General features: G+C 60.4%; 2 protein-coding genes across 6 annotated transcripts in view; both read left to right on the plus strand.

Annotated features, from left to right (window-relative positions):
• The window catches only part of CFAP46 (cilia and flagella associated protein 46), a 136711-nt gene extending 127976 nt beyond the window's left edge, over positions 1–8735 (plus strand). For 2 of the 5 annotated variants that reach the window (XM_014856853.3, XM_070520533.1), the window contains exons 51-59: positions 904–977; positions 1100–1160; positions 1232–1267; positions 1846–1948; positions 2700–2812; positions 4023–4104; positions 4729–4865; positions 4968–5048; positions 6401–8735. In XM_014856853.3, coding sequence (XP_014712339.3) covers positions 904–977; positions 1100–1160; positions 1232–1267; positions 1846–1948; positions 2700–2812; positions 4023–4104; positions 4729–4865; positions 4968–5048; positions 6401–6522 — 809 coding nt within the window. In that variant the 3' untranslated portion in view covers positions 6523–8735. Of the gene's footprint in view, positions 1–903; positions 978–1099; positions 1161–1231; positions 1268–1845; positions 1949–2073; positions 2307–2699; positions 2813–4022; positions 4105–4728; positions 4866–4967; positions 5049–6400 lie in introns of those variants that run through there. The other 3 variants (XM_070520547.1, XM_070520541.1, XM_070520554.1) reach the window with 3 other exon arrangements.
• A 15704-nt stretch (positions 8736–24439) lies between these two features.
• Positions 24440–25938, plus strand: NKX6-2 (NK6 homeobox 2). Its single transcript, XM_014856894.3, has 3 exons — positions 24440–24990; positions 25063–25235; positions 25493–25938. Exons 1-3 carry the CDS (start codon positions 24585–24587, stop codon positions 25745–25747), a joined length of 834 nt encoding a protein of 277 aa, XP_014712380.2. The 5' UTR covers positions 24440–24584; the 3' UTR covers positions 25748–25938.
• Positions 25939–27720: the final 1782 nt, after the last annotated feature.

Raw genomic sequence — 27720 nt, forward strand, 5'->3', positions numbered from 1 at the left:
GATTGAGTTAGAAACCAGTGACCTAAGAAGGGATTTCTTAAGTCGCTGTACACTTAGAAATTAAAAACACATGTCTAAATGTCACTCGGGACTCAGAAGAAATGGCCATGGGAATGTCAAAGACAATCGCGATGTCACCGCAGCAGAACCCAGGAGGACTTTGTAGCTGTAGGTGTTTATGTGAGGAAAGGAAAAGCATTGGCAGCTTATAAACTAAGCATTGGATTTAAGAACTTAGAGCAAGAGCAGAAAATCCCGAAGAAAGCCTAGGAAAGGCTGCAATAAATACAGAAGCAGACAAAATAGACAAAAAAGACAAAAATTGGTTGGAACAAAAAAAGTGGGGACATGGCTGAGAGCCTCACATCGTCCTTCCAGTGCAGACAGAAATGAAAGACATGAGGGCAGAAAGAAAGGAAGAGACTTCTTTACTCTCAGAACCTCCAGAAGAATCTACGAGCCACCAGAACAGTGGAGTACAGCAAGGGGACAGGTTGTAAATCCTTATGCAGAAGGCAGAGGAACTGGCAGGACCTGGCCCTGTGATGAGGCTTGCTTCGGCAGGCACACTGGTGGGTGCTCAACATGGTGTGTGAATGGTCAGCCAGCCGGGCCTGGGAGCCTCTGGAAACTGTTCCTTTCTTGAGGTCTCCTGGCCCATGCCTCCCCCAGCCCTGTGAGTCTTCACATTTGAGAAAGTACTGCCATTTCAACTTTACAAAAATTATAATCATTTTTCTTCACTACTTCTTGTTTTTTTTTATTGAGGTGAAATTGACATAATATAAAATTAGCCATTTTGAAGCGAACAATTGAGTGGCATTTAGTGCATTCACAGTGTTGTATACCACCACCTCTATCTGGTTCTAGAAGATCACCACTTCTTTTTCTTGTCCTCAACAGAAGGGAACATGAAAAAGAAGGATGGCAAAGGCAAAGAGCTAAAGAAGAGAAGTCCAGGAAAGAAGGGCTGGAAGGTAGGTGGGACGGGGTGTCTGGCGTCCCACAGGTGGCTCTGGGCCCGAGGTTTGGCCCCTGCCTGGCTGCAGCAGGGCCAGACTGCCTCCTGGGACACATCGACGGACCTTGTCTGTTACAGGGCAGCACGCCCCGTGTCATCCCCACTGACTGCATCTTAGTCGCCTCAGACGACTTCAAGTGTATCCTTTGACGGGGCCGCTGCCCGAGACACCCGAGCCTGTGGCCCTGTTTCTCCTTAACCAAGGCCCAGTCATCGTGGACCCCTATGAGGAGGCCCAGGGCATAGGTGAGCACTTCCCACGCGCCTCGTCGCAGCTCATAGCACACGCGCCCCACCCACAGCGCCCACGGAACAGCGCAGGCAGAGTGCCGTGCCTCAGGCGCCTCTGCCTCCGCCCCCACGTCCTGCCCACGGCCTCCGCCTCTGGCTGCCCCGTGTCACAAAGCCTGTGGGGGGTTGGGGTCACGCTGGCCCCGGGGATGCCCGTGTGCCTCAGGGCCCCTCCCCCACAACTGCGGCCAAGTCAGGACAGCAGCATGTGAAGATCGGACCTGGGGCGGCGCCTGGCATCCCTCTGCTCAGGCCTCAGTGTGTGCACGAGCCAAGTGCGGGCCTTGCCCCTCCAAGGGTTTAACGCCTTGGGTTTTCCTTTTGTTACATTGGCTTCTAAAATCTCTCCACAAGGAGGGAAGCACTCCATTTCTGTGAGCAGCAAACATCAACTCCACCGGGCCTGCACCCCAGGAGAGCTCTAGGCCCAGGCGCCACAACAAGGCACCGAGGGCACAGGGCCCGCCGCAGCCCCCAGTGCTCCTCATGTGACAGAGCTCCTGCGTGTTGTCAACATTCAGTTCTCATTGCAGAGACGCTGACTCCTGTCTCCGTAACCCGGGAAATTTTGGGAAGATACCAAGACATGTTCACTGCAAGATGGGTGGGACATCTGGGCAGCACACACTTTCCAAGGTTCGCGTTTGGGCTCTCAGGGTACTGTCCTGGGGGGTGGTTTAAGTGAGCCCGCTGCAGGGGGCGCCACACCCCGGGGGGGACTGGTGTCCTCAGTCCCTTCCTTTTCCCCCTCTCTCCCTCAGGTTCCCTCCTGCCCTGACCCCCGATCCTCGCTGGCACAGAGGCTCCTGGGGTCTGGCTTGTTTTCCTCACACACTGGGCTCCTTGGTCCTCACTGTGCCTGGATGAGGGTGTCATTGTCCTCATCCCCACTTTACAGAGGAGAACCTGGGTACCCAAGAGTGTGTCCCTGCACCAGGCCCAGCCAGTCCTGCACAGGATCTGTACCCCAACCACAGGCACTGGGTCTCTGGGGGGAGGGACAGTATCCTGTGGGTGCCCTTGGGGACCTGAGCGTGCTTGGCTATCAGGGAAGTGCCCTTCTAGCACTTTCCAGAGCCCCTGTCCAGTGAGACGGGTTCATTCCAGGGACACGAGGTCCACTCTCAGGAGAGCTGCTTGGACCAGCCACCCAGGGCCCCTGAGAGTCAACACAGGATAGAGGTGTCTGAGGATGCTGGGAAAGCGGGTCCTGATTCTGTCTTAGCAAGGGAGTGGGTGGTGGAGTGAAGACCAGGCAGGACAGTCCCTGGGAGGGTGTTCCGCTTGCAACCCAGCCCTGAGGGCTTCAGGACAGACTTGGTCCCAGTTGCGGCGTCCTGGACATCTGCTGCCAGTCCATACGCCGTCACTCCCCTTCTCTCTGCAGCCAGGCTGAGTGGGAGCAGCTCCTGGACAGCTGCAGCGGCTTTTTCTTCTATGGGATGGAGAGCATGCTGTCACACGTGTTAGTGGAAAGGCTGGCGGCCATGAACTTACAAGGTGAGGCCAATCTTCTCAGTGTCCTGAAAGCCCGACTCCTCGCCAGGCCCAGGGGCTGGAGATGAACCCACACAGGGACAGAGCAGGCCCCGCATCTCCTCAGGCAGCATCTGTCTTACAGGGGCTGGGGGGGCAGCGGCTCCAGGGAGGAAGCCCCTGCCTCGGTGCCCCTTCTCTGTTTCTCAGAGACTCTGATTCAGATTTCCAGACCAGCAGGCCTGGTGGGGGTCAGGAGCTGGGCGGTTGTCCTTGTGGGACTGGGCCTACAGAGTCCAGGAAGGCTGGGGGTGCATTTCCAGAACACGCTGATCTCAACCCCTCCCCCAGTTCTTCTGGTCTAAGGTGGGCACTCTGGGCTTTGTTTGCCCCCCCCCCCCCCGCCCTCTGGTCCACTGAGAGCAGAGGAGGGCATCAGTGCCCCCACCCCCAGGACACTTGTGGGGTTGGTCTGGCCTTCTTGGGGGTGACCTTCTCCTGGGCAGCTGGCCACTCTGCACAGTCGCGGGTGGGGGGCCCTTTCAGGGGACCCTTCAGAGATGCCCCCCACCCATGTGCAGGTCACCTGGAAGGATTCCTTACCCCAGGGGGAGGTGGAAACAGGGCTTCTTGGGTACTTTCATTGCAAGCCGTCTCAAGAGATGGCGAGTGAAGTCGGAGAAACCTGTAAGCTCCCCAGGCGGCACGCAGGGCCACAGCATCGCCGGGGGCCCCTGCTGCTCCAGCTGAGGCCTGTCCTCGCACAGCTGGAGATTCTGCCTGCCCGCCTGCGGGGAAGTGGGGCGTCGGCTCTGTGCTCCTGGGGCTCCCTGCACACTCACACCCAAGCCTTGCATTGCGGACACTGGCGCCTCTTTCAGTGGACCTGGGCCAGGTGTGCCTGTGACTGCCCCATGGCTGGGACGCCTTGTCAGTGTGGAGTGCTGGGAGCTGAGACCCCTCTGCCGGCGGGGAGAGCTGCAGCAGGCCCGGAGTGGGCTTCCCACCCCTTCCCCATGGCCCAGCCTCGTCACACAGGGAGGCTGTGAAGGGTCCATGGCTCCCGTGTGCCTGTGCGGCCAGTGGACCCCAGAAAGGGCCTGTGGTCGTCAGGTCTGAGGCTCGGGCAGACTGGGCTGGGTTTCCATGACCCACCCTCGCCCTGGGTGACGCCAGCCTGCATGGCCTCCTCTCCCGGGTGCCCAGCCCCTGAGCCGCCCCTCATGCCCTGCAGAGTGCCAGATGATGGTCGTGCTGGACCTGACTCGGTCCTACGAGAGCATGCGGCGGCAGCTGGAGGTCTCAGAGAACAAGAGGTGCCTGAAGTCCCCTCCGCACGGCTCTAGCTGGCAGCCGGGCCACTGATGGGGTGGCCTGGGCGGTAGATGAGCACTGGCTGTGCCCCTTGGGGACGCAGGGAGACAGAGTGCCCCTGAACCCACGGGCAGAGCCCCACAAGGGAGCCAGGGCTCCATGATTTCCCAAACCCTCCCCTGGCAAAGTCTCTGGGGGCGCGGGGGTGGGGGGCAGCTCCTGCGGCCGACTCCAGGCCAGGCTGGAGCCCTGAGGCCTGCGGGATTGGGCCAGGAGACAGAGGGCCGGCAGCTGGGGCACCCTGGCTTCAGAGTTCCCTGTGTCACAAGCCCCAGGGCCTCTGTGGGCTGCCGAGGTGGCGGAGGGGGCCCTCCCATTTGTGGTGGAGGCCTCCCCTCCTGACTCCACCCTGTGACTGGGAGCCATCTGGAGGGATGTGGCAGCGCTCTGAAACGCCTTTCCTCGTTAGATGCCAGCTAACTTGGGGATGTGTGGGAATTCTGGATTCTTTCAAGAGCTCTAAGAGCTGTCAGTCTAAGTACACGTTCCAACACTTGGTGCCATTTGGGCTGTGGACGGGGGTGGGGGGCCCTTGGTACTAGCCCAGGGAGCTGGGTCCCCTGCAGTGCACCCCAGCTGTCCTTGGAGGGGCCTCTCAAGACTGCCATCCTTCTGAGTCTGGTGGGGGTCAGGAGCATCTTGGCGAACCAGTGGCCGACACTCCTGCAGGACAATGCGCTGCGTGCCAGCATCTTGTGGGAAAGTGAGTGGAAGTGGGCACCTCGGGCCTGTTCGCAGCCCTTCAGGCCTCCCCAGAAGCCTGCCGCAGTGTCCACAGCCTGTCTGAAGGGAGTTTCTGCTCTAGATCTGTTGACACTCGGCAAGCCGGTCGGGAGAGCAGTCCGTCTCCTTCAGAAGATGGAAGCCAGCGAAGTGGCCAACCACGGTAACTAGAACGCTTCCCGCCTCACTGCTTGTCCCTTCAGGCTGTGTGCTGCCCCTCGAGACCGCCGTCCCCGCAGCCCTGAGGGTCGAGGCATCCCCACTTGCCGTGTTCCTGCACGGCCTCCAGAGGTCAGCAGGCGCCTCCTAGGAACAGGGGCCCACAGGGAGAGCTGGTGTCAGAGGCCCCGGGGGCACGGCAGCATCAGAACTGCTGATTCGTCTCTGCAGCAGCTCAAGTCACACAGATTCTAAAAGCCAGGGACACTCTCTGGGAACGAGGAAGCCCCCCGCTCATCCTTCAGAGCAAGCGGAACCCTGATGTCACACTGGCAACAGCTTCACAGCTAGCGGTGTGAAAACAACTTCAATACAATGCTGGTTATAGCTCTACCTTAAAGGAATAACCTGCCATAACTGAGAAAGACACATCCCAGGGTGATTCAAAATCATGAAATCTCCAAAGTATACCACACAAAACGGAGCTTAACGTTTAAAAATCACATAGTCTGCAGTGCCTGGGATGTAGTTGCTGAATAAATGCTTGTTGAATGAGTGAATGACTGGATGAGAGAATGAATGAAAGAGTACAGGAATGAATGGGTGTGGGAACGAATGGGTGAGTGAGCAAATGAGTGAGTAATGAATGAATGGATGAGTAAGCAAATGAATCAGTGAGAACATGAATGAGAGAGTGGGCGGGTGAGGACTAAATGAGTGAACGAGTGAGTGGGTGAGTGACGGAATGGGTGAGTGCATGAATGGGTGAGTGGGTGAGTGAACAGGTGTTGGCAGGTGGGTGGAGGTGGGTAGGATTCCAGCTTATTGGGAACAGGAGCGATAAACGGGACAGAAACAGAAGCCCCGTGGCTCTGCTGGCTGAAGAGCCGCCAGCACGTTCCTCTTCCATCAGGTAGAGGAGGGGCGAACCATGGCTCCTGCGACCTCTGTTGGTTTTGACGTCCATGGGGCGCGGAGGGACAAACCCCGATCCTGTGCAGGCCTTCCCTGCAGTCAGTGGTGGCAGCCGGTTGTAGCAGAGGCAGCGCGAGCTGGTAGAACCTTCTGGATTCTTACAGCACTCAGTGCCAGGCCGTGGTGTGGAAGGGAGAGTGGGCCTTGGGGTCAGGCAGGTCCAGTCCTGGTGCGGTCGGTCACTCCCTGGCTGTGCGCTGGCTGCCTTCCAGCCTCAGTGTCCCCATCTGTAAAGGACATGTGGCAGCGTCCAGGCCCGGGCTGCATCCAGAGGCAGAGCCAGGAGCACCCTCACCTCCCTCCCTGCTTGCCCCCATGGCCGGACGTCCTGCCGCCCATGAGCCTCGCATTTCACAGGCCCCTGTCCCGCTCTCCCCTCAGGTGAGTCTCCGCAGACCTCCAGGGAGAAATTCATGTTCCGGCCACTGCCCCACGGCTCTAAGCTGCTCCCTGTTGCCCTCAACTTGGTCCTCTATGGGCTGCCACACCTGGCCATCGGCTGATGGAGGCCTGGGCCCCGCCTCCCAACAGCCCTGCTTCACCGCCCTGGACACACTCCATTCCCACCTACGGCTGTCCCTCCCAGTTCCTCAGGAGTTCCGGCCCTGGCCACGGCCCCAGCCCCTCCTCCAGTGCCTCCTGCAGGGCTGCACTACCCAGGTTCCCTCCACCCCTCCAGTTCTGCTCACGGCGGCGCCTGCCTCCATCACCACTGTCAGGCCAGGACCCACCCAGGGTCTGGCCTGCTTTGTGGCTCCCCCGCTCCAGACCGCCTACCACCCAGCACCCACAGGACCCTCGTGGAGGGAGGAGAATATCTCTGGGGCTCAGAGGGGTGGGTGGGGTGAGGAATGCATCAGGGGTCAACCCCTAGCACCCTCCCCTGCCCTGTGCACCCAGGGTGGTCTCAATCCAGGGGGGGGCCGGGTCCCCGTGGGGTGTTGGGACAGGGGTGGTCTCCACCTCCTACAAGGCTTCAGCAGCACGTGGGCCTCCACAGACAACTTCTGGCTGACGGTAGACTCCTTTCCCTGGGGACAAGGCTCCTGGTCCCTCAGGGGACAGCCCCTCTCAGAGTACATCCCAGGCGCTCCTGCCCTGTCCTGATCAGAAGCCATGTCAGGACAGACTTGTTTTCAGTTGAGGTGCTTCAGTAAACAATTGAATCAGCCTCTGTGGTGGTGTGGTGCCTGTGCCCCAGGGGCTCGGTCTGGAACCAGCGATGGTTCTGGCTGCCACCCCTTCCTGCCCGCCGCAGGGACACCAGCACTTCCTTCAGCCTCCACAGAGGGAGCACGCTGAAATGAGCCCCAGCCCTCCGCCTGGGGCCTTCCCCGGGGGCCCGCGTCCAGTAGAGGAGGCGTGTCCCCAGGGAAGGGGCATGTCCTCCTTCCAGCCGGCTCTGCAGAGGCACGTGTGGCCACTGTAGGCTGTCCCTGAGGGCTGCACGGCCCTGCCCCCAGCCCAGGGCCTCCAGTCCGCGTGAGACTGCGGCCAGCAAGATGGGAGGGAGAGACAGGCCAGCCAAGCTCCAGCACCACTGGGTGTCAGCCGGTCCTGTGCATTCCCGCCACCAGGGCTCAGGCTGGGGCTGTGTCTTCAGCCTGGGACCCGACACACCACGACAAGTGGAGAGAGCCGCCACAGGGTGACGTGAGCCTTGTGGGGCTGGCTCCATGGTGCAGCCTGGCGGTTCTGCCTGCTGTGCTCCGCAGGAGGCCTGACTCTCCTGGCTCTGTGCCCATGTCCCTCAGCGTCCGAAGAGACGCCCCGGGGGGACTCGAGGGCATAGAAGGGCAGGATTGTGCTCCTCCAGAACACTCCAGGCTGTGGAGCCCCCGCCCAGGGCAGTGCCCACCCTCTGACCCCCTTGCTGGCCCCTCTGACTCTGGGCACCTTTCTCCCACTGTGGGGACTGCATGTCCATGGGGCCCAGCAGAATTTGAGCGGGGCACCCACTCTCTCCAAATGCCTCTTGGCTGAGTGGCCAGCCCTGGACTTTGCTGGCCCTGATGTCCCCAGCACCCGGCAGTTCCTGGGGCCCTGAAGGGGCCTGTGCAGGGAGAGGGCCTCACTGGGGGAGGAGCCTGTGGTGCTGTTTCCCAGGCAGACCCACCTCCTGCAGGGCTCTGGGGGTCTGGTGGCGCTGGGCTGTGGATATTTAAGAAAACACCCCACTCACCCCTCCCTAGGGGCTGCAGGCTGGGCCCTGGGAGACCCTGGGGTGCCAGACCAGTTCTGCATCTTGATTGTGTCAGTGACACCAATCTATATGTGGGGTGACATGTCACAGCTTACACACACACACAAACACCGGTGCAGACACCTGTAAGAAGCAGTGAAAAGGGAATGTGGCCACAGCGTGCCCAGGGCTGCACCAGCCTCAGCTCCTGGCAGCTGTTTCTGACATTGCCCCGGGGAAGCTACATGCAGGGCCAGCCCTGCCTGTACTGTCTGCAACTTCCTGTGAATCTGTAATTAATTCAACAGAAAAGATAAAGAAAAAGCTCATCTTTGGTAATCTTGAAAGGTGGTGAGTCCCATCTTTTCTGTTTGATTTTTCCTTTTTTCAAATATATACACATGTTCCAGTTTTTTTAAAAAAAGCTAACTAATGACCAGGGAATAAATTCAAATCAGAGCAGCACTAAAAATATGAGCTTTCTTCTAGAAAGATGTTGGCACCCACCCAAACAACAAGAATAAAAGCTTCTGGAAATATTTCATCTGTGCAGCCTCACATCTGTTCCCTTACGCTGCGTCTGCTCACGTGAGAAATGTTACCCGGAGTGCCGTCCCCGTCTCACAGGCTCTGAAATAACTTTCTGAGTTATGTCCCAGCAACAGAACAAATCACATTATCAATTAGCTGCTCTAACAGCAGTGGCATTCTGTAATATATTCAAGCATGAAAAAATTACGTAGGTGAAATTTATGTAACCCTAAAAACTATAAGGAGAAAGGAGATCACTGGGGATTTATTGGCAGTAATAGGAGACAGAATGTAGTTTGAGGGGTGGACAGCCTTTCAAGGGAGAGACCAGACCTGCAGGTTCTGAATGGTTTCCAGGAAGGACGTGGGTGCCCTGGCACCAGGGGCCTGGAGGCTGCAGGAGATGACCGCCACTGCCCACGCTCAGCCCCTGACTTCCCGGAAGCCAGGGGACCTGCGTGTGTGGGGTGGGGGTGGGGGTCTCCGGCCACCTGCTCTGGTCCAAGCTGAGCTCTACCCGGGCTGCTGACCATGAGCTGGTCACTGGGGCCATCCTCTCCCCTGGAGAAGGCAGCACCTGGCCTGGGGCCGCCGGGGGCCTGACCCCGCCCCAGCTCCGAGACCCGCACGTGTGTTAGGGGAGGCAGCGTCCTCCCAGCCCACAGTCCTGTGTCCCCGCAGCGTCCAGGCCCCTCTGTCCCAGGCAAACGCCAACGCGTTCTGTTCTTGCTGTTCAGTCACCCTTTTAAAGTTTGATTTGTTTTCTTAATTTATGTTTTGAAATAATGATTTCCATATTTTTAAAATAAGATTTTTTTAAAACTTGTTTTATTGTAGGAAATTTGGAAAATAAGAAAAATTGAAGGAGAAAAAAGCAGCCCACACCAAAAGTCCACGTTTGGTGGGTTTCTGGTTTTCCTCTGCTTCGTTCTTCCACAGCGAGCTCCGCTGTGTTCCCCCTTAACGCGGGAGAGGACTTCCCACTTCTGGATTTTAGGTCAGAATCCTTGTTGAAAGCTTCCCTGCCCTCAGCCAGGCCCCTTGCAAACATGGAGGACCCAGTGCCCCAGGACTGGGGGTCCCCCAGGCGTGGAGGGTGGGCCTCCCCGGCTGGGGTGAGGCAGTCTGGGGGGACCCTCATCATGGGGGGGACCTGAGGATGAGGGCACTCAGGGCACTGGTACACCTGGTGCCCCTGCCACCCAGGCCAGGTAATGGGGGCTCTGGAACCCGCAGCCGGGGTCAGGACCCCGCCTGCCAGAGCCCACTCGGGGTCACACTCAGGTGACCTGTGAGGTGGGTGGCCCCAGCTCCAGGCTCTGTGCCAACACTTTACGTTCATTCCTCATCTCATCTCCACAGAATAGCATGCCCTGGGCACCAAGGTCACCCTCCATGTGGTGGCCACCTCATGCCTGCCCTTCCCGGTCCCCAGCTGCCTGTAGCGTGGGAGAGCCTGGCCTCTGTCCGCCATGGCCTGCTGCTCCTACGTCCTGGCACAGGCACTCTGGGCTCCTGGCCCCCCCAGGAATCCCAGTGGATGTCCCGTGCCCGCTGGGAGGGCACAGCTGCTCCTCCCGGGAGGCTAGTCTGTGGTTCCGCGGGCTCCCCGTCTCCCTGGGCCTCGGACACGGGGCCTGCCCTCCTCGCCAGGCAGTTAACTCACGAGCACAGTGATAACAGGCCTTCCAGACTGATTTGGATGAAGAAATTAGGTGGGTTAATAAAAGTAAAATGTTCACAGACGCTTGTGTATAAATTTCTATTAAGTTCCCTCAGCCAACACTGGTGTCTTAATAGTTTAATTTCTGTGTTAAATAATTAAAACTCTATTTTCAATTGCTGTGAACAATTGTTTTCCTTAATGATCTTCCTAGAGGAGCCAGTAATTTTATATCTTGTAAAAATGATTAACTGGCATCATTATCCCATATCTCTGAAATATAACCCAGCAACTTCAAGAAAGGCCATTTGTATTCAATTAATGCTCCCTTGCATTAGGACATACAATATTACTTCACGCCAGGCATAACCCTGCTGTCCTCTCATTTTATTATGACGATGATGAAGATAGAAACAACCAGTTTAATTATCCCATTTCCAACAGAGAAATCAATTTTCAATACGTCTTCACCCTGAAAAAAGAAGGCGGCCGCACGGTTCCTGGGAAGGGCAGGCCGGGCGGAGCCCTGGGCACAGCGGCTGCTGCAAACCGTCCCCCAGCCTCAGGGCCGAGGCCAGAGCGGCAGGGACAAGCCCCAGGCCTCCTCCCCTGTGACCGCGGGTCTGGCCTGAGGATCTCAGCCTGGACTCTGGGTGCCTTCCCGGGTGCCCGCCCTTCTGCATAGAGTGTCTCCGTGGGGAAGCGACCCGTGGGGACCTGGAGACTCTCAGAGGAGTCTTGGCCCCCAGGGGCTGCCTGCTCCCCGCCAGCATCACTCTGGTCCCCAGAGACCCCCCTCCCACCGTCCAGGCCCCCCAGCATCGGGGTTCCCTCGGGACGGCCCTGCTCACTGGTCTGACACTGACCTCTGCACGGCCCCATCGCTCACCCCTGTGCCTCCCAGAGCCGGGCCCACGACAGAAGTGGGGGGCAGGGGGGTGGGGATTTATGGCGGGGTGCAGCGGCTCCCTTTGTCAGGGTGATTCAGGACGCGCCCTGCCTCGCCGCTCAATCACACTGGCGCTGTTGGCCAATATAATCTAATTGTTTGACATTTTTATCACGATTCATTGAGACCAGAGGGAGACGACTAGATTAATACCCCCATGCGGTTGGCTAATGACTGGGATGGAGCTGATGGGCCAAATTACAGGGGAGCTCTTAAATTTTCTTATTATAGATTTTAATTCTTTGTGACAAGAGACGAGAGATGGCTTGAAGATAATAAGGTGCAGGCGGATGTCCTCTGCCCGGAGCCCCGAGATCAGGGCCCCCACGCCCCTCTTCCCCTCCCCTTCTCCTGGGCACCTGCTCCAAGCCGGCTCTGGGCTGGGGGCACAGAGGGACTAGGGTACTTGAACCCATCAAGCCAGATTGAGACAAGGGACCATCCTGCCCAAGCCTGGAACCCCAGGAAACATCCTCTTTTTTTTTTTTTAAAGATTTTATTTTTTCCTTTTTCTCCCCAAAGCCCCCCCCGGTACATAGTTGTGTATTCTTCGTTGTGGGTTCTTCTAGTTGTGGCATGTGGGACGCTGCCTCAGCGTGGTCTGATGAGCAGTGCCATGTCCGCACCCAGGATTCGAACCAATGAAACACTGGGCCGCCTGCAGCGGAGCGCGCGAACTTAACCACTCGGCCACGGGGCCAGCCCCCTGGGAAACATCCTCTTTGAAGCCGCTCCTGGGCTCAGAACTACCCCCCAGATAAGCTGGAGCTGGAGCCCCAGGCAAAGCCACTGAGCCGGGCGGTGGGCACAGGTGGGTGCGGGTGGGCCCAGGGCTGCCATGGCGGGTGGGACATCCCTGCTGATTTTAATGAATTTCCTCACCTGGTGGGTTGGGCATCCTTTCATGTACTTGGTGGCCATTTGGATTTCCTGTTCTGTGAGTTTCTTAGTCATGACTTGTCCTTTTCTTCTATTGGGTTTATCTTTTTGTGTTTTGTTTTGTTTTGTTGCTGAGGAAGATTAGCCCCAAGCTAGTATCTGTTGCAAATCTTTCTCTTTTTGTATGTGAGCTGCCGCCATAGCATGACAGACGAGTGGTGTAGGTCCATGCTTGGGAACCGAACCTGGGCCACAGAAGCGGAGCATGGTGAACTTAACCACTATCCACTGGTGCTGGCCTTCTCTTTTTGTTTTTAATTTCTAGTTCTTTGTATAATATGAATGCTAATTTTCTTCCGTCTTTGAAACATCCTTCCCAGTTTTCCATTTATTGCTGTGTCTCCTTTGTGATACATTTCACCCCACTAACATTTTACACATTGTTCTGGCATCAAATGTGCCCATTTTCAGTCTCTTATAATGGTGAAGAGAGCAACCTTCAGCCTGCACAGGATCAAAGCCCATACTCAGGTGAGAGGTACCGGGCTCAGGTGAGGTGTCTTGCACTCAGATGAGGTGTCCCAGGCACAGGTGAGGGGTCCTGGGCTCAGGTGAGGGGTCCCAGGCACAGGTGAGGGGTCCTGGGCTCAGATAAGGTGTCCCGGGCACAGGTGAGGAGTCCTGGACTCACGTGAGGTGCCCTGGGCTCAGGTGGGCTGTCCTGCCCTAGGCCACGCACTGGGCCGTCCTCCCTCTGATGGGCTCTGGCCCCCAGGCCTCTCTCCTCCCCCATGCGCCATACCACTTGGGCTTGCCTCTCACACTGTCCTCAGCCTCTGGGTGATTCAGCAGGTGGCTGTGTGACCCCACAGAAGCTCTAGAACCACTTCCCTGCTGGTTTCTCTCCCAGATGAGACTCCCCGACCAGCCTGGCCTTGCCCAAGCTCCCCATTTGGTGGCTGTGTGACCTGTCCACAGGTGACTCACGAATGGGAAGTGTCCTGTCTCTAAGTCTCCGGCCAAGTGGCCAGAGCTCCAGGCACACACGGCAGGAGCTGGGCGCCAAGAGCCGGGCCAGTGGCCGAGCAGCCAGGGCCTCGTCCACGGTGGGGACAGCCGCCAGCCCCCTCGCCTCTCCTCACAGCAGCCACTTCCCAGGCTCGCCCCTGGATGCTCTTCACAGCCCTTCGAATGCACAGCAGCAAAAGCGGGAACTCCAGGGACGGCTTGACTGGAGCCAGCCCTCCGGGCCCAGTCCTTAGGATGAGCCCACGCCCACGCTGACCTACGTCGCCACTCACACAGGCTGTGAACCAGGGCCTGGTTCCTAGACACGCCCAGCCTGGAATCCCACCAAGAGTGGCAGCCCCCTCTGGGACCTCAGGCCACCTCCCCACTGGATTCCCAGGGGAAGATGTGCAACCCCTCTGCCTACAGACGCCTCTGCCCGTCCATCAGCACAGCCCAAAACACGGCCCTAACCGGATCCTTCTGACACGCCATCCCAGGAGAGGACATTCAGGAAGTCACATAATTAGGCTGTTAACAAAAAAAATAACCGAACATGCATAAATCAGAACAGTGTGCTGACAGTGTTTTACACGGCACAGATGGGAGAAGACACACAGGACTTTTACAGCAAACTTATTCAATCAGCGTCATCTGTCCAGAGAGGCATCTTGGTTAAGAACAGGATGTGAACTTTTTCCTGACAATTCAATGCAGGTGTTAAAACATTTAACTTGTTCAAAAGTAAGTTTTGCTCCTTTTCTTGTAACCTAGTAATCAAAGCCATTAATTCAAGTCACAGTGACGCTATTTTCTGAGCTACAGCTTTAGCAAGAAAAAATATTCAGAGAGGCAACATATTTACAGCACAAGGAGTGATTTCTTTTTACTTTTTAAAGTTTTCTTACTTCTACAGGTATATAAGTGGTTAAGAGATTAATATTATTTCTAAAAGTCAACTGGAAAAGGATTTCACACCAATAAAATTTTATTAGACCTGATAATCTGCTTGTTTCCCCCAGGGGTAGATGAGGCGTATCAGTCAGTTGGATCTAGAATATTTCGTGTTTATAAAGTGGAACACGCCATCAGCTTCTCTGTAAACTGGAGGGGGAGGCCAGCAGAACGAGAGATGTGACTGAGGCTGCAGGATGTCGTGGGAACGTGGGTCAGGGACAGAAACGTACATATAATCAGGCATCTTAAGTCCTTGGGGAAGAATCGCTGTTAAAAATCCAAGCAACTGTGCTTTTCCTCTGAATCTGGCAGGACGAGCTCTCTCTCCTCCTTGCCCCATCTCTAACAGTAACAACAGATCCCCCTTTTCTTCGTCGTCTTCTGAAATTCCTGCAGAGGCGCGGTCTGTAATGATGCCATCGTTCGCAGCCCTGACAGCGACGCTGCTCCCTCTGGACCTGGCTGCCTCCAGCCCAGTGCTTCCCTTGGGAAAAGCCCCACGCCGCCCTGTCACGCACCAGGGACCGATGGTGACAGCAACTGGGCGGGTGCCTCTGAGCTTCCCTAACCCCAGCGAGACTGGTCTCAGAGCTTAGACATGATGCTTCCAGGAACTCCCGGACACTGGGAATCAGTTGTGGTGACACGTCCCACTTGTGCTGCTCTCATTTCCTGAACTGCAGGCCTTTATTGTTTTTATTAATAAAAGTAATCCGTGCTCATAGGACAAAAAGCAAAGTGCACCAGAGAACACAGAGAAGAAAATTCGAGCTTGACCTCGCTCCCTCACCAGGCCCCCTCCGGAGGAGGGCTCGGTGCCCACAAGCACTTGCAGGCTTCTTCTCTGAGAAAATGCTCATATATTTAATGATGAGATGACATTAATCTATTTAATGAAATGACACACACATTTTTCAGAATGCTATTATATTAGCGAGGCTGTCATGGCAGGTTTCCACTCCGCCTGTTTCCACGGGCAGCTCCCACTTCAGACGTGAACCCACCCCCTGTCCCTGGGCCCCCAGAAGATAAGCAATGTGTCTACTTTGGTGAAACTATCGATATTCTCTTTGTGAATAACGTACGGTCAACTCTTGTAACCGTGTCATGTCTCTGTTTCAGGACAGAGAATTTGATATGTTTATTAGATCCGAAACATTGAGGGTATATTCTTCCGGCCCCACATCTGGCTCGGCTGTCATGACAGGGAATTGAGTGGAAGTTCACGACCACAGTTGGTTTCTTTTTCTTCTTTATGCATTTCTGCCATTTTTGACTCCAAACATTTTGGTGTTTGTCCTCGGGACACCTGTAACTTCCAGCCTTGTGCTCTGTGGCTCGGTCTGGAGTTGAACCGTGGAGATGTTACTGTCTGGCCACATTGTCCATTCACATGCGTGTGTACGTCACACACAAACCGCCCACCTTCCTCCCCAGGACCTCCTAGGACTTCTGGGGGCAGCTCCTGGCCCCTACCCTCTATGCAGCGCAGAGGAAGAAGAAAAAGCCGCGCGATGATGAATGACAGGACTGAGGGGAGCACGGGAGCGTTGGAGAGCAAAACACACAATGAGACGACAGAAGGGCAGTGTGTCTGCCAGGACGACACAAACTGCAGGCGGCCCAACCCGCAGGAAGTCGTCCAACAAGGAGTCAGAGGTCCCCACGTGTACCAGGGGCGTCACAGTCCGACTTCTACAGGTGAAAAATTGGGAAAACCTCAGGTGCTGGGTCTGTAAACCACGGTCCACCCACAAGACGGAGTGGCTGTGAACAGTGACGTGAAGACGCCTGCCTCACGGTGCAGAGCGAAGGGGAGCAAACTTGTGAGTAATGTGCATGTGAGGGTCTCTTAAACAGTGAGACCCCCCAACATGGGCGCTCTGCCCTTGGAGGTCGCTGTCCCCCGTCCTGGGGCAGTAGTGGGCACAGGGCCGGTGCTCATTAAGCACCTGTATGGATCAGTGAATGAGTGAATGAATGAAGGGAGAGAGGTTAGCAAGGATGCTCACCACACCATGGCCGAAGGACATCCCAGGTGCTGAGACATGAGGGGATGTTTACTCTTTTCACTTTGTTCAGTGTTTTACAGTAAGTGTCTGCCATCTTCATAACTGGAACAATAAAGTTTGGTTTGAAAACAAAACTGCTTTCCACTCACATTTCTGACAACCATCATTTCACTGAAGATGCCAAGAATGCTGTCCTGCCTGGGAGCCAGCAAGGATGTCCCTGAGGGGCAGAGCCACTTTCTGTAGTCAGTCAGTCTCTGCCACTGCTGGAGGCCCCAGAGCTCCCAGCCTGAGTCCCTGCGGGCCCAGGATGCCCCTGAGGGTCCCGGACGCCCCTGCGTGCCCAGGACACTGCTGCAGGCCCAAGATGCCCCTGTGTGCCCCAGACGCCCCTGCGTGCCCAGAACACCCCGTGTGTCTGGGATGCCCCTGTGTGCCAGGGATACCCCTGAGTGTCCAGGCCAGGCAGGGTGGGGCTCTCTCTTGGCCTGTATTGGCGAGCAGGGGGCTGCAGAGGAACACCCCCAGGACCACTCAGGGCAGGGCCTGTTCCCACCTTGGAGAGGAAACGGGCCTCACACCTCCTCCTCAGGGACTCGTCCTCTCACGGGTGCCCTCCAGCCACCCGCATTCTCTAGTGGGCCCTCCCTTGGGGGGACTCGAAATGTGGATCCAGGCTTGGGAGGCTGTGGCACCGGGAAGCGTGGTGGGGGCACTTGGGAACTGTCTGGGGCGGGCCCTTAGTGGGAAGAGACTGGCCAGCCATGCTATAAAGTGCAGCTGCTGACAGGCCCCTGCAGACCACCAGCTGGGGTGCCCCCTCCCCAGCCCCGGGGCAGGGAGGGGTTGCTGGGCCTGGCAGTGCCCACAGCCTCTGAGCTCTTGGATCTCGTGTGCCAGACCAGACCACGGGGCCCAGCTCCCTCCCTCCCCAGCCCTGCTGAAACTACCGCCCAGACAGGCAGACTGGCCAGGCAGTGGTGGCCGCCCCTCGTGCATTACAAGGAATGTGGGGTGAGCCCTGACTCACGCAGCAGACATATCCCCCGTAAGTCAGAGAGCCTGTCTCCAGAGCCTGACTGTTCCCCTCACAGACCCTGGAGGACAGGGCACCAGGTCCAAGCAAACGCCCCTCACACAGTCTTCCCCTAGACCAGCTCCCTGTACGCCTGGCCCCCCAGGAGCCGGCCAGGGGACCCCACGGCTCTTGCCTGAAACCACGTCCCGGCTGGGGTCCAGCCCTCCACCCTGCGGCCCTGTGACCCTGTAAATGTGCAGGTTGGCTCTCATCATAGACAGTTCCTCCCCTGGAGACTGAACCCAACGCCCCGCTGGACTCCGGGCCCCGCCTCCCCTGTCCCCGTGTGCCTGCTGCTCCAGCTCTCTCCCAGCCCTCAGGGCTTCTGGGAAGCGGGCCCTCCCCCCTTTACGGCTCGCAGGGCCCCGGCAGCACAGCAGTGGCGGCAGCAGCACATCGATCGGCGTGTAAATATCTCCAACGTGCGCAGTTGTCAGACTCTCAGTAATTTGGGTGCCGTGGGCCTCCCGCTCAGAGGAGCACCCCGCTCCCCCCTCTCCCCATGGGCATTTACTGAAGTCCGGGGATAAGTGGATAGAGGGGTTCAAGCCAAGAGAGCACAGGCCACGCCTGCAGGGGGGCAGAGACGGCTGCATGACGGGGCAGCTCCTCCCACGTGGCCATGGTAGCCAAGGCTGCTGGGCGCCGGGGGCCTGGGCTCCCGTCCAGACATCGTCAGGAAGGGGCACCGGAGAGGCTGCTCATGCCTGGTGGGGCGCTGGTCATGGCACAGCTTGACCCCTCGCCTGCCAGGAAGCCCCACAGCGGGCTAGCCCCCAAGTGGAGTGTAGCCGGGAGCCTTTTCGGAAGCTTTCACCTGGCCAGCAAGGCTGGGATCCCATCCTGGGAGCCCAGTGAAGGCGGCGGAGCAGGAGCCTGAACACAAATCTTGGACTCGGCGCTCAATTAGTGCGTTTGGCACACGGTCAGACACCCCCGGGAGAGCAGCCCCCGGAGAGCGTTCATTACCCGCGGCCGCACATCTGGTGCCCGCGAGGCCCTGGGGAATTAGCTGAGCAGTGATTTATGGCCACCTCTCCTCGTCCTTTCCTGAAGGAGACAGGATTCTCGGGGCACTCTGAGGCCTGTGTGACCACCACCCTCAGCCTTGGACTCCTCCTTGAGGAGCCCCTTGTGTGATTTGGGTAGCGGCGCCGTCCTCCCCTCACCTGACTCCCTTCTTCCCCCAGCACGGGGTGGGGCTGGGGGTGGGGGGCTAGCAGGGTGAGAACGCCCCGAGGCAGCATCACCCCAGCTGGGCCCTCCTCAGCCCGGGGGAGAGGTGGTCCCGCTCACTGGGCATGTAGTGGGGGCCAGAGCCCTCACCTGGCCCCGCTCCGCTGTGGCTGTGGGGGACAGGCGGCCACAGGTCTCCAACCAAGAGTCAGGCGCCTCTCAGAAGCAGGAAAGTTGAACAAAACAGCAAGCACTGGGAAAGGCTCCTAAAGAGGGAAGGGCAGGTGGGTGGGTGGGGGGAGATGGGGGTTGGGGTCACTGGGGGGGGCAGGGTTCATGTTCATCACGTCCTTTGGCTTGGACCAGACCCACGTCCGACCTTCCCTCCTTGAGCTCCAAATGGCCTCTGCTGGACAGTCGTTCATTCAGCCACTCATTCATTCAAGCTCTTGGCACACAGTTTGGGCCCCGGGTGGGTTGGTGCCTGTGGGGCGCCCACGTGGAGACTGCCGTGCAGACCTGGGGCGGGTCCTGGAAGGAGAGGAAGAAAGAGGGCCCGAGAGGGAGGAAGACCAGATGTGCTGCCCGGAGGGGGCGGGTGCGTGGTCAATGCCCTCCCAATCGCAGAGGTCAGGAAATTGAGAACCCGAGACTGCACATCAGACAGGGCTGCCCAGGTGAGCCTTGGCAGGGCTGGGAGGTGGGAGGTGCCCCGCCTCTGAAGAAGCTGGCCTGAGAAGTGAGCAAAAGCACCTGGACACCGTCAGCACGAGGCGGACACTCGCATGTGGGTGCCTTGCAGCAGCCACGAGGGGCCTGTAGACACATGTCTTCACAGCGGGGAATGACAGACCCAGTCGTAGGGTCAGGTCAGGAGTCCTGCCCGCTCGGTACCTGCATGGAGCCCGTACACCCAGGGCATTCTGGGAGGGTAGCGAGGGTGCGGACGTCTCCGGCTGCGCAGACTGGGGATCGAGGCCTCCGTGAAACTGTCTGCCCAGACCTCAACGCTGTGGCAGCCGCGTCCCCACAGTGAGAAGAAAGGCAAAGCCAGTCGGGCAAAATGATGGCAGGAACTCGGGTTTGGATGACAAGAGCTTGCGTTATGTATACTTTCTGTGGATATTACATTTACCAAAATAAACAACTTTCAGAAAATAAAAGGCGCCAGAGGTGGGGGCGGGGAGGGGGGAGGCGCGGGGCGCAGCAGCCTTGCAGGGAGAGCTCTGAAAGGTGGGAAGCGCTAGGCCCTGACCTAGGCTGGGCGTGATCGTCAGGTCCCTCAAAGCCAGAGGTCTGTGGAGGATGGGCAAGGGGGAGGGGGTCCACTGGAGAGTTCAGGGGGAGCTGCCCCCCTGCAACTAGGTCCCACGCCCCTGGACCCCAACTGCTGTCCAGACTGCTGCCTGCCAGGGAGGGGTGGGCCATGGGGGCTCAGCCCTCAGCCCCCTCCATAGCACACCTCCAGGGTCTCCCCCCCACCGAGGGGCCCAGCTTCCCAGGGCCTTGCCTGAATCTTCCTGGGGATGCTGCTTGGCACAGAAAGTCTCTTTCAGAGGGTCCTGCGAACCTCCATGATGCCCTTTGGCTCAGGATGCCTGGAGGCTCCTTAGTAGTGCCCACTTCCTAGGGGAGCACAGAATACCCCCCAACCCCAACACGGGGCTCTGAGAAACCCTCTGAAGCAGGGGCTTGGGGTCACGTTCATTCCTTCTTCCAGGAGTGTTCAGTGAGTCCCGACGGGCCCTGAGGACGTGGGATCCCTGCACCTGGAAGCTGACATGCTCGGAGGAGACGATCGCATCAGCAAGCACATTCAGCAGGAGCAGCGCTGCAGAGGGGCAGGTCAGCAAGCAGAAGGCTGAGGGTGGTGTGCAGCCCACACCTGATGAAGGAGAAAGTGAGTCACGCAGAGATGGGGGAGAGTGGTCCAGGAGCCGGACCTGACCACTGCAGGGTCAGAAGGGTGGCGAGAGAGGGCTGGGACAGGCCACTGTGGGCCTCCATCTGATGCACACTGGTTATGACATGGGGATGAGACCGAGTTGGAGTGTCCAGGCTGACCAGGCAATATCGCAGGTGGGAGAAGGGATCGCGTTGGGCCAGGGTGACCAGCTGGGCCTCCCTTCCCCACCCATCTGTGCCCCTCCCAGCCTCAGCGCTCAGTGCCCACTGCTTTTCAAACAGTCCCTCCCTCCTCCGGCTGGGCTGCCGGTCCTGGCGGAGGTGGGGGGTGGGGGGGCATCTGCCCAGGAGGGTGGGATTTGCTCCAGCCCACTTCCTTCGGAGGTTCCAGGACTGGCCTGTGCACCTGGCCTCCCCTGAGCCCCACCCCTCAGGGGTCCTGGTGTCCGCCCCCCTCCCTTTCACCTCCCCCCCAGCCCCGGGATGGGGGGCGCTTTGAGTTTGACATCAGGTTACCTCAAGTGTCTCTCTCCTTCATGCCCACCGACGCCGGGTTAGCAGCCCCCTGAACCCAAAGCCGCGTTTGGGCGCCTCATCTGCTCGGAGATTGAAAACGACTCCCAGTGGGCCGGCAAACCAGGGCCCTGTGCCAGGCAGCCCCGGGACCACAGCAGGGTGGCGCGGGCAGGTGGCAGCTCAGGGACAAATCCCCACTTCTCCGATAAGGTCTTTGCACTCAGGGGCTTCCTGTGCGGTCGGAGGTAGAATCCCAGCTCCTTTCTGAGGTGCAAGCCCCTCGGACCGGCCTGCCCGTCCCCTCCCCAGCCCGGGCTCTGACCCGCCTAGGGCTCGGACACCTGCTGACCCTGGCCGGCCCTCCACCTTCCCTGACCACGCCCCCCAAGCCCTCATCCACGGTCCTGCCCCGTCTGCGGGCACGCGCTGAAGGGCCGTGTGTTCTTGTTTCTCGTCCGCGGCTCCCGCGGGTGATCCGCGGCCACGTGGGTCTCAGAGGGCGCGCCAGGCACGTACTAGGTGCAGATAAATAAACATCGAATGATCAAAGGGCTCTGCCAAACGGCGCTCTCTCCGCTTTCCGAAGACAGATGTTTGAGCCGAGAAGCGCCGGCCGCCGTCATCTGCAGCTTTTCTTCCAGACCAGGAGGTGGCATTCGCGAACCTCTCCACTCCGGCGGAACCAGCCCGGGCGCCGGGAGCCCAGAGCCGCTCCTTCCCGGCAGGCGGCCCCCGGACATTCCCTGGAGGAGGGGCATTTCTTTCGATCCTCGGGAGGGGCGGCGCCTGGGGACTCAGGAGGAGGAGGTGCGGGTGGGAGCCCCAGGTATGGCGTGGAGAGGGCGCGGGCCCCAGAGGAGCGCCTGGAGACTGCGGGTGGGGAGGACAAGGGCGTTAACAAGCCTTTATACACCGGGCCCGGGGCGCTGAGGGGAGGGGACCGCGCCGCGGGTCCAGGAGAGTGGGGAGCGCCGGGGCGCCGGGCACGACTGCGCCTGGGGTGCGCACGGAGTCGCCTACGGCCAGAACAACTTGGAAAAATGCGGCTGTTACTCCACAGCCCCTGCTCCCCCAACTCACCCCGGTTCCCTCAAACCGCACCCCAGCACCCCATCCCACACCTACGGCCCTTGGCTCTCTGGAGAGCCGCGCACTCAGCGGGCAGTGGAGATGGCAGCCTCACTAGCGACTCTAAGCGTTCGGGTCGCTGCTCAGGGGAGACCCGGCGTAGACAGACCCGGGCAGGGGTGTGGGGTTGCTGGGGCGCGGAGCAGCGACTCGGGATCTGTTTCCTCAGCGGTAAAAAAAAAAAAAGGGCTGGGGAGGCCCCCGCCGCGTTGTGCAAGGAACCAAAGCGCGGCGCCCGGAGCTGCGGCCTTCCTCCCGCCTCGGAGCCAGTGTCGCAGGGACCCTTCGGGAGGGTAGCGCGCCCCTGTCGTCCCACCCAGGTGCGCCCCTTCTGGCCCCCTCCAGAGGACCGTCAGGCCGCTGCCGCCCGGGTTCCGCTCTGTATCGCAGAGGAGGTCCGAGGCCGGAGCCGGCCGCGCCCCTTCCACTCCGCCCCCTCTGGCCCCGCCCCAATCCCGCAGCGGCTCCCAGCAGACCCCGAGCCTAGGCCGCCTGTGCTGCCGCCTCCGGGGAGCCCAGAGGGGCGCAAACCCTGCGGGCGAGGCTTCTCCCTGCGGGCGGGCTCTCGGGGCGCACACGCGCTGTTTCCTCCGAGGAAGGGGGGCGCGGGCGAGGACGAGGCGGGTGTCCGAGCCAGGCCGACCCAGGGCCACACGCAGCGCGGGAATCCAGGAGGGTCACGCTCAGTGTCCCGGGCCTGGCTCCACCGGGGCCGATTGCCTGCGGGGCAGCTACACCCGGATCCCGCGAGTGTGGCCCCGGACGAAGAAGCGGGGAGAGAGAAACCCCCACGCGCGCGGGGCTTCACTGCACACGAAGCGGGCGGCCCCATACGCCACGCCGCGTCGCCCAGGGCAGCAAAGTGGGAGCACACGCGAGGCAGGGACGACCACCGAATGCGCGCCCAGCCCGGCCGGCCAGGGGCTGTCGGAGCCTCGATCTGGCGTAGGGACCCGCAGAGCTATGACCCCGTAGCTAACTGCACAAAACGAAAAAGGACCCCCGAGGGTAGCGGTGCGAGCGGACGCTGGTTCCCTGCACAGAGCCGCCAGGGTCGCCTTCGTCCGCGCCACCAAAACCCTGGTGGTCAGGTTGAACCGGGAAAGTCGTTGCTAACGAACCACACCAGCGAGAGGCCGGCCTAACGCACACCGCCCCCCGGCCACGAACCGGCAGTCCGTCCGCGCACGGTCGGCTCACGCTCCCAACGGGCAGCGAATAATAGTGATAGGCGTCACTTAATTAATATGGGACACCACCCAAGAGGACGAAGGCGACGACGCCCCGCATTTTACCCAGCGCCCGCTCTCCGCCAGCGCGGAGTCCACCGCGATCTCACTTAAACCCCCACAGCCATTCTACGGGGTGGGGGGCTTTTTGTACCCAGAGAAGGACACCGTGGGCCCACATGCCCGTCTGAACGTCGCGCTTCTGCCTGCTGCTCTTCGGGCGCGCACCCACCATGAGGCCCTGAACTTGGCGCCCACACGGCCTGGGTTGGGCTCTGAGCCTGCGCGGGTCCCCGTTCTCCTGGCTCAGGCTGCGCTTCACGAGGGAACGGTCCGTGGGCTGGATCATGGGGCCGGGGTGAAGCTGGGGGCTCAGGTTGCCATCTGGGAACCGAGCTGCGACTTCGCGACAGGAAAATGCCCGAGCAAGCGGGAGGCCGGGGCCGTCCCCGTGCCCCGACCCGGCAGAGGACAGTCCTACGGGCTGGGAGGGGACAAGGCGACAGGGAACCGCCCGCCCGGCAGCGCGCGCGAGTCGGCGTCCTGGCGCGTGGCCCCGGGACAGGCCTGGCCACCACGAGCCGTTTGTCAGTGAAACTGGACCAGATTCGCGCGGGCCCAGTCTGGTCTGCCCGCTGACTCTGAGGCCCATCTGCATCCCGGAGAGTACTCCCGAAAACGTTTGCTGTGCTCCCCCAAACCCGACCCCGGGGCGGCCGTGTCCCCCGATAGCGCCGGCCGGCTCCCCGCGCCCGCCCGCCCGCTGGGGCTCTTCTCCGAACGGGGCGCATGGAGCGTGCCAAGTGGATCCTCAAATCTGCATTCTTTCGGACGATAAAATATGTTCTCGTATTTTTTCCTGATTTCCCATTAAAACCTTTGCCTAACTAAACTCCCATCCAGCGGGATTTATTTCGTCCCCGGGGAGATAAATCAGGGGGCAAATTTACAGCCCGGGAGGCACCTGCCGCGCTAATGGGCGCTTCATGGAGTGCCGGCCGCGGGCGGGCGGGCGGGGCGCGGGCCAATGGCGGGGCCGCGGCACCGGGAGCCAATCAGCGCGCGCGCCGCCCGGGGCCCCGCGGTTATCTGCGCGTCCGACCCGCGCGGCGCCGCTCCGACCGACCCCGGAGCCGCTGCCGCTACCGCCGCCCGCCGTCCGTCCGTCCGCCCGCCCGCCACCGCCCAGCCCGCGCCGGCCCGCCGCCCTCCCGCCCTCCCGCCCTCCCTCCGGGCCGTCGGGGCCCGCGCCCCGCGCCCCCGCTGCAGCTGCGCCCCGCGAACTTCCCGGCCGGCGGGCGGCGGCGGCGGCGGGGCCCGGATGGGCACTCGGGCCGGCGGCGGCGGCGCCCATGGACACTAACCGCCCGGGCGCGTTCGTGCTGAGCAGCGCGCCGCTGGCCGCGCTGCACAACATGGCCGAGATGAAGACGTCTCTGTTCCCGTACGCGCTGCAGGGCCCGGCCGGCTTCAAGGCGCCCGCGCTGGGCGGCCTTGGCGCGCAGCTGCCGCTCGGCACCCCGCACGGCATCAGCGACATCCTGGGGCGGCCCGTGGGCGCGGCGGGCGGCGGTCTCCTGGGAGGCCTGCCCCGACTCAACGGGCTCGCCTCGTCCGCCGGCGTCTACTTCGGGCCCGCGGCCGCCGTGGCGCGCGGCTATCCCAAGCCACTGGCCGAGCTGCCCGGCCGCCCGCCCATCTTCTGGCCCGGCGTGGTGCAGGGCTCGCCCTGGAGGGACCCGCGCCTGGCCGGCCCGGGTAAGTGGCGCGCGCGGGGTCCGGCGTGGGGCGGTGGGGCCACCGGCTGCGCTCACCCGCCCTCCCTTGCAGCCCAGGCCGGCGGGGTCCTGGACAAGGACGGCAAGAAGAAACACTCGCGGCCGACCTTCTCGGGCCAGCAGATCTTCGCGCTGGAGAAGACCTTCGAGCAAACCAAGTACCTGGCGGGGCCGGAGCGGGCGCGCCTCGCCTACTCCCTGGGCATGACCGAGAGCCAAGTCAAGGTGAGGCGGCCTCCGCGGGTCCCGCCGCGCCCAGCAGACACGGCCCCCGCGTCCTGCGAACGGTCTGCGAGCGGCCGCCGGCCTCGGCCTCCGCCCGGGAGGCGCCGCTGCCCTGCGGCCGGGACGAAGTGCTGGCCGCGGGCGTCCCTCTGCGTCCACGCGGGCGGCGGGGTCACGGCCGGGGACTGCCGAGGGGCCGCGTTGCAGAGGCCTGGGCGCTTCGGGAGGCGCCCGCTGACGGTCACCCTCCGCCCCAGGTGTGGTTCCAGAACCGCCGGACCAAGTGGCGCAAGCGGCACGCGGCGGAGATGGCGTCGGCCAAGAAGAAGCAGGACTCGGACGCCGAGAAGCTGAAGGTGGGCGGCTCGGACGCGGAGGACGACGACGAGTACAACCGGCCCCTGGACCCCAACTCGGACGACGAGAAGATCACGCGGCTGCTCAAGAAGCACAAACCCTCGAACTTGGCGCTGGTCAGCCCGTGCGGCGGCGGCGCGGGGGACGCCTCGTGAGGACGCGCGGCCGAGCCCCCGGGGTTCGCAGCTGCCCGCGCCCCGCGCCCGCACCGGAGCGGCGCGTGCATATATATTTTTACAGAATAAGTTACACGGCGGCCGGGCTCGGGCTCGGCGCAGGACCGGCGGAATCACTTTGTATGGTCAATAAATTATTTAACACGTCCCGTCGGAGCCGGGCTCCCGAGGCTGCACCGCGTGTCTCTTACGGAAAACCCGGCGAGGCGCCCTGCGCGGCCCGGCGGGAGGCGGGGCCCGCCCCCCGTCCCTTGTCCCCGTCTCCGGTCCCTTGTCCTCGTACCCGGTCCCCGTTCCGTGTCCCCTGTCCAGTCTTCGTCCTCACAGAGCCCGCGCCTTCGGCCAGAGGGTCACCTGGGTCCGGCGCGGCGGGCTGGGCGGCCGCGGGCGCGATGGCCCCTCCCCGCGGCCCGGGCGGTGGCGCAGGGACGAGGACGCAGCGGCGGCCGCGCGGGCAGAGTCGGACGGCGGGGACCGAGCGGGGCGCCGGCAGGTGCGACGCGCGGCAGCAGGTACGGCCCCCCTTCACCTTTCCCCTCCGATTCGGGGTCTCCCGCGGCCCCAGCCCCGGACAGCCGCTCTGAGCGCTGCGGCGCCGGCTAGGAGGACGGGTTTGGGGGCGGACTGAAGCACACTCGGCCCCGACAGGGCAGGTGGGCCGCCCGTGTGGCCCCCTTTTCCGCGACCCGGGGACGGGGCAGGTTCTGACCCGATTACAGGCGTCTAAAAACGCCTTAGACAGCAGACCTGAAAACGCTCACCTCGGGCGAAATAGACCAGGTTTCAAGTCCTCTGCACCGCGGCCCTCCAACTACCGATTTAGAGAGCTTTCATGGGTAGAAAGCGCTATTTAATTTACCTGGGACTCAAAGAGAAATCCAAAACAATTCTCCCCGCCGGGGTCAGCACACTCGGCTGCGCCGGCGTCCTGGGGAGGATGGTCCCCGCCGCGGGGACCCGGGCCCCTCCGCCTCGCAGCAGCAGCGCGGCGGCTCGGGATCCGCGAGGACCGAGCCCGCGGCGCAGCCGGAGCCCTGAGCGCGGAGACCGGAGCCCTGACTCGGGGAGGCCGGAGCCCCAAGCGCGGAGGCCGGCAACCCCCCCCCCCCCCGCCCCCGGCTCTAGCCTGCTTTCTCACCCGCGAACCCCAGACTGCATTTCTCGTTCACAACAGACCATCGGACCTGTCCCAGACTCTCCGTGGCTGATTCCCCGCCTGGTTGCATCTTAATGGGTGTAACGGTTGACTTTTAAAAAATGATTGTCACTATAAGATTTCTCTTGGAAGGCATTGTTGAGAATGTGCGAGAGAAATGTAAAAAGGCCGAAGTGTTTTGTTTTTTTCACTACATGGCTGCACCATCAACTTAAAAACCAGAATCACTGGCTGGCTTTCTTTTTAAAGGAATATATATTAATAAATATTAAAATTTATTTTATTTCTGTGAGTGAACTATTCACTCTGCTCAAGTTAAGAGCAAAGAGATTTCCAGTTTTAAAGTTTTGAGGGAAACTGTATTTATATATCATCTCACTTAAAAATGCTGAGGGGTAAATCCCACTAGTTACAGTACAAAACCCAAAAGATGACTTTTCTGCTTTAACTAATGGTTAGTCTTGTGTAACAATATCTGGTAGAATGAAACTTCCAGATTCCCAAGGAGCACAGTGCCGTCCCTGTGCCTGTCGGGGGAGGGGAAGCGAAGGAAGGAAGAGAAAGCAAACCAGAACTGTCTTCACCACCATCAATTTTATTGCTTAGGAACCGGAGCAGTCCTTTCTCAAGGCCTCCACAGTGAGCGACAGCTGAAACCCCGTTAAACAGAATCGCCGTGGGGCGGACTGCCGTGCGGCCTGTGGACAGAGCAGTGACCAGAGCACGGACACGGACCCCATCGAGCTGTCAAGAACACAGATCCGGCAAGTGGACACCGACACCTGCAGTGGTAGTG

The sequence above is a fragment of the Equus asinus genome, chromosome 2 (genome assembly GCF_041296235.1).
Source record: "Equus asinus isolate D_3611 breed Donkey chromosome 2, EquAss-T2T_v2, whole genome shotgun sequence".
Lineage (NCBI taxonomy): Eukaryota > Metazoa > Chordata > Mammalia > Perissodactyla > Equidae > Equus > Equus asinus.

What these genes read in the sequence shown, in the direction of transcription:
- NKX6-2 (XM_014856894.3), top strand. Translation starts at nt 24,585, where the DNA reads ATGGACACTAACCGCCCGGGCGCGTTCGTGCTGAGCAGCGCGCCGCTG. An exon ending in CCCGCGCCTGGCCGGCCCGG is followed by an intron (nt 24,991 to 25,062) that starts GTAAGTGGCGCG and finishes CCTCCCTTGCAG; the next exon opens with CCCAGGCCGGCGGGGTCCTG. An exon ending in TGACCGAGAGCCAAGTCAAG is followed by an intron (nt 25,236 to 25,492) that starts GTGAGGCGGCCT and finishes CCTCCGCCCCAG; the next exon opens with GTGTGGTTCCAGAACCGCCG.